The 4,879-nt window shown below is 55.1% G+C and overlaps 1 protein-coding gene across 1 annotated transcript; it reads left to right on the forward strand.

Moving 5' to 3' along the window:
* Window positions 1–323: 323 nt before the first annotated feature.
* On the forward strand, window positions 324–4,372 carry LOC123069706 (CO(2)-response secreted protease). Its single transcript, XM_044492639.1, has 10 exons — window positions 324–584; window positions 740–953; window positions 1,058–1,210; window positions 1,301–1,412; window positions 1,531–2,089; window positions 2,163–2,266; window positions 2,361–2,603; window positions 2,738–2,852; window positions 3,279–3,492; window positions 3,643–4,372. Exons 1-10 carry the CDS (start codon window positions 492–494, stop codon window positions 4,197–4,199), a joined length of 2,364 nt encoding a protein of 787 aa, XP_044348574.1. The 5' UTR covers window positions 324–491; the 3' UTR covers window positions 4,200–4,372.
* Window positions 4,373–4,879: the final 507 nt, after the last annotated feature.

Below are 4,879 nucleotides of genomic sequence, written 5' to 3' on the forward strand. Positions count from 1 at the left end.
CAGCTCTAATCATGGGCAGAAGCACTAAGTAAATAAAGCTTGAGATATAAGCATCGAAACCTTGTTTTACATCCGAGAGAACCGCTGCCGCTGCAACAGTATGGCTGGCTGAGTGTCACTCATAGCGCATATATTCCATCCCCCAGTGCCAAGCAATCTCTTGAGAAGAAGAAAAAGAAGAAGAATCTGTCACTTGGACATCATCTCATCTCAGACGGCCATGTGGTCGATCAGCGACGACGAAGACGAGAAAGCAGAGAAGCTTCTATCTATCTATCTATATATATGTACTAGACCCAACAAGAAAAGAAAAGCGAGGTAAAGCAGCAGCACCAGAGAAAAGGAGATGCATCGGATTCCGATAAACAAACCAAAAGGAAGGAAGGAAGGAAGGAAGCAAGCAAGGAGGCTACAAATTGGGCCCAGCGCGCATGCTGCAGGCATCATATCGGTCACTCCATTTCTAGCAGGAAACCAGGAGTGAGGGATCAATGGTGAACCGCGCGCACTTGGTCATCCTCGTCCTCGCCTACCGCCTCCTGGTATCCCTCTCAGCTGAAGCACAGGCACAGCACACCAAAGAGGTAGCTCTAGTAGTAGAATTATTACTGTTATACTAGATCGCACCCTGCCATGCATGCATGCATGCATGCATGCATGTGTCTCAACTCTCAGCTCTGAACCCTTAAAGGAAATGTGATATCTCAAGTGGTTTGTTTGACGGGCATCATCGTTTCAGTCGTATGTCGTCTACATGGGGAGTCCTTCCGCTTCCTCGGCAGCCGGCGACGTGGAGGCGGTGCGCGCCGCCCACCTTGAGATGCTGTCGTCCGTCGTGGCGAGCGGCGAGCAGGAGCCACGCCCGTCCACGCCGTCGCTCACGCATAGCTACCACCACGCGTTCCAGGGCTTCGCCGCCGACCTCACCGACGAGGAGGCCGCCGCGCTGTCCGGTTCGTTCGTCGCGGTTTTGTTTGTTTGTTTCTTGTGATGACGATCGTGCGCCAGTGAGTTGATGGTGATTTTGTTTTGTTTTGTTTGGTTGTTGCACCACCAGACCACGAGAGGGTGGTGTCCGTGTTCCGGGACCGCGCTCTGCAGCTGCACACCACGCGTTCGTGGGACTTCCTCGACACCCAGTCCGGCCTCCGCACCGACCGCCTCGGCCGCCGGGCCTCCGGCGATGTCATCATCGGCGTCATCGACACCGGTACGTGCGCGACTTATGACATGGGCATTGCCTGCAACCCTTCTGATCCGCGCGCCCAAACCTTTTTGATTTCGTGTCCTACGTCGTCAGGTGTCTGGCCGGAGTCGCAGAGCTTCAACGACGCCGGGATGGGGGACGTGCCGGCGAGGTGGCGAGGCCTGTGCATGGAAGGCCCGGACTTCAAGAAGAGCAATTGCAACAAGTACTCCTTATGTCCTAACAAAACAACACTTGCCATGTTGTGCACAACGGCTTAACTTCTGAGACCGTGCTACCCTAAAAAAAAAAAAGCTTCTGAGACCGTGCATTGTGTGCCGCAGGAAGCTCATCGGGGCGCGGTACTACGGCATCCAGGCCGGCTCGGCGGCGCCCACGTCGTCTAACGCCTCCCTTGGCGAGGTAACGGCCGCGATGACCGGCTCGCCGCGAGACACCGTCGGTCACGGCACGCACTGCGCATCTACGGCCGCGGGCGCGGTGGTGGCGGACGCGGACTACTACGGCCTGGCCCGGGGCGCGGCCAAGGGCGGCGCGCCCGCGAGCCGCGTGGCCACGTACAAGGTGTGCGCCATGGGCGGGTGCTCCAGCTCGGCATTGCTCAAGGCCATCGACGACGCGGTGAGCGACGGCGTGGACGTGATCTCCATCTCCATCGGCATGAGCTCCGCCTTGGCGTCCGACTTCCTCAGCGACCCCATCGCGCTGGGCGCGTTCCACGCGCACCAGAGGGGCGTGCTGGTGGTCTGCTCCGGCGGCAACGACGGCCCTAATCCCTACACGGTGGTCAACTCGGCGCCGTGGATCCTCACCGTCGCCGCTTCCAGCATCGACCGCACCTTCCAGTCCAGCATCGTCCTCGGCAACGGGAACGTCGTCAAGGTACGCGTTGCCATTGCCATGCTTGTTGTTGTTGCAACCTGACTGTGGTCCTGAACGTGAGGCGGTATGTCAGGGAGTCGCCATCAACTTCTCCAACCAAAGCCTGAGCGGAGAGCGGTTCCGTCTGGTGTTGGGAGCACAAGCGGCAGACCGGTACACGCCGGTGTCCGAGGCAAGGTACAGCAAGACCATTTTGAGCGTAGACGGGTGCAGATGGAGTGCAGAGGGATGAATTTTGAGCGTGTTGGTCACGAATTGCATTTCATTGCAGCAACTGTTATCCGGGATCGCTGGACGTGCAGAAGGTAGCCGGAAAGATGGTCGTGTGCGTGGGCACGAACTCGATGGTGTCGCGGCGGGTGAAGAAGCTGGTGGCGGAGGGGTCCGGGGCGAGTGGGCTGGTGTTGATCGACGACACGGAGAAGGACGTGCCGTTGGACGCCGGCAGCTTCGCCTTCTCCCAGGTGGGCGCCGACTTGGGCGCGCAGATCCTCGACTACATCAACTCCACCAAGTGAGCTTCCCAACCCAGCTTCCCAACCCAACGGGAGTTTTTCCTTCCGTGTTATAGTACTTAGCAGTGACCACTGGCCAGAAAGGAAGTAAAGTACTCCTAGATGAAGGATGATGGATGTTTCCCTGGTTCAGGAATCCGACGGCCGTGATCCTCCCAACCGAGGACGTGAAGCTGTTCAAGCCCGCGCCCATGGTGGCGTCCTTCTCAGCGCGCGGCCCTGGTGGTCTCACCGAATCCATCCTCAAGGTCAGTAATACTATTACTCTTTGTTTATGGTCCTCTCTACAATGAATGGATAATCGAAACCTGTTTATGGAGGTGTGTACACGATTGGAGGCTTCGGCGAGGGATTTTTATCCAACGTGGGTGGCAGCATGATCTTAGGATTGGGCCACCTTCAGGCGTTATACAGATTTCATTTTTCTTGTATATCGCCTTATCCTTTTATTTTGCCTTGGTGTGAAAACTTTGTTGGCTGTGTGCATCTTAGTTATGCAGAGGCCGAATGTAATGCTTAAACCTTTTAAATAATAGATCGCCCCTTTTCGGAAAAAAGAATACTATTACTTCAGGTAGTTCACATGATTAATCAGCATGGGTCAGAAGAGAAAGATCCAATCTGGCATTTCTAGCTTGCATTCTGACAGGATGTTTCTTTTTTCTTGCCGACAGCCTGATCTAATGGCGCCCGGGGTGAGCATCCTCGCCGCTGCCATGCCGTCCACAGACAAGGCGGACGTCCCGGACGGCAACAAGGCCTCGGCATTCGCCATCAAGTCCGGCACTTCCATGGCCTGCCCGCACGTCGCAGGCGCCGCCGCCTTCGTCAAGTCGGCCCACCCGGGCTGGTCCCCGTCCATGATCAGATCAGCTCTCATGACCACAGGTACTCCCTCCGTTCCTTTCAACTAAAACCATGACGAGTAAATCGGAACGGAGGGAGTATATACATAATACGTGCCCCTTCAATCAGTCTCGACAAATTTAAGCAAAGTAGATCGGCATTTCTAACCAAAGAGATCCATCATGGCTGCAGCGACGACGAGAAACAACCTTGGGCAGCCGGTTGCGATCAACACCGGCGCAGTGGCGACCGGACACGACATGGGCGCCGGCGAGATCAGCCCGCTGCGGGCGCTCAGTCCGGGCCTGGTGTTTGACACCACCGCAAAGGACTACCTCAACTTCCTCTGCTACTACGGCTACAAGGCCAAGCTGGTTCGCATGGTCTCCGGCGACGCCGGGTTCGCCTGCCCGCGTGGCGCGCCCTCGCCGGATCTCATCGCCACGGGCTTCAACTACCCCTCCATCTCCGTGCCGAGGCTCGCGGCCGGGAAAACGGTCACCGTCTCGCGCACCGCCATAAACGTGGGGCCCTCGAACGCCACGTACACGGCGACCGTCGAGGCGCCGGCGGGCCTGTCTTTGAATGTGTTGCCCGAGCGGCTGGTGTTCTCGAGGCGGTGGACAACGGCGGCGTACGAGGTGAGTTTTGCGAGCGTTGGGGCCAGCAAGGGGTACACATACGGCGCCGTCACCTGGTCAGATGGCGCGCACTCGGTCCGGACGCCTTTCGCGGTTAATGTCGTGTGATTGTTTTTTTTTTCGGGGATACTATGTTTGCCTCTTCCTTTTCTTTTCTACTGGAACTTTTTCAGGGTACTGGATTTCTTTGCGTGTGATCAACGTAAATTTGTCTATTTTGTAACTAGTCTTGACATAAAGTGTACCTCGATATGGAGCCAGCAATTCACTTTTACTCCCTCCGTCCCAGATCTTCAATTGATAAATAGTATAACATTTAAATTGACCCTTGATGAGACCCGAACAGATGATATTCCACAAGTCTTGGCAGAAGAAAACAATATCCTTACGGCTCCAATCTCGGAGGAGGAGGTGAAAGTTGTGGTGTTCCAAATGGAACATAACAAAGCTCCAGGCCCTGATGGCTTCCCCGCAGAATTCTATCAGAATTTTTGGGAAGTCATTAAGACTGAACTTTTGAAGTTGTTCAATTGTCTTCATGCCGGCCGACTTGAGCTTTTTAGGTTTATTTTTGGTGAGATTGTGTTGTTGCCGAAAATTAAGGAGGCTGAGCGGATTCAGCAATATCGACCCATATGTCTTCTTAATGTCAGCTTCAAGATTTTCGCTAAAGTGACCACTAATCGGCTCAACACGGTTGCAGACCATGTCGTCCAACCATCTCAAACCGCTTTCATGCAAGGAAGAAATATACTCGATGGAGTAGTGATCCTACATGAGACCGTTCA

This window comes from Triticum aestivum, chromosome 3B (genome assembly GCF_018294505.1).
Source record: "Triticum aestivum cultivar Chinese Spring chromosome 3B, IWGSC CS RefSeq v2.1, whole genome shotgun sequence".
Classification (NCBI taxonomy): domain Eukaryota; kingdom Viridiplantae; phylum Streptophyta; class Magnoliopsida; order Poales; family Poaceae; genus Triticum; species Triticum aestivum.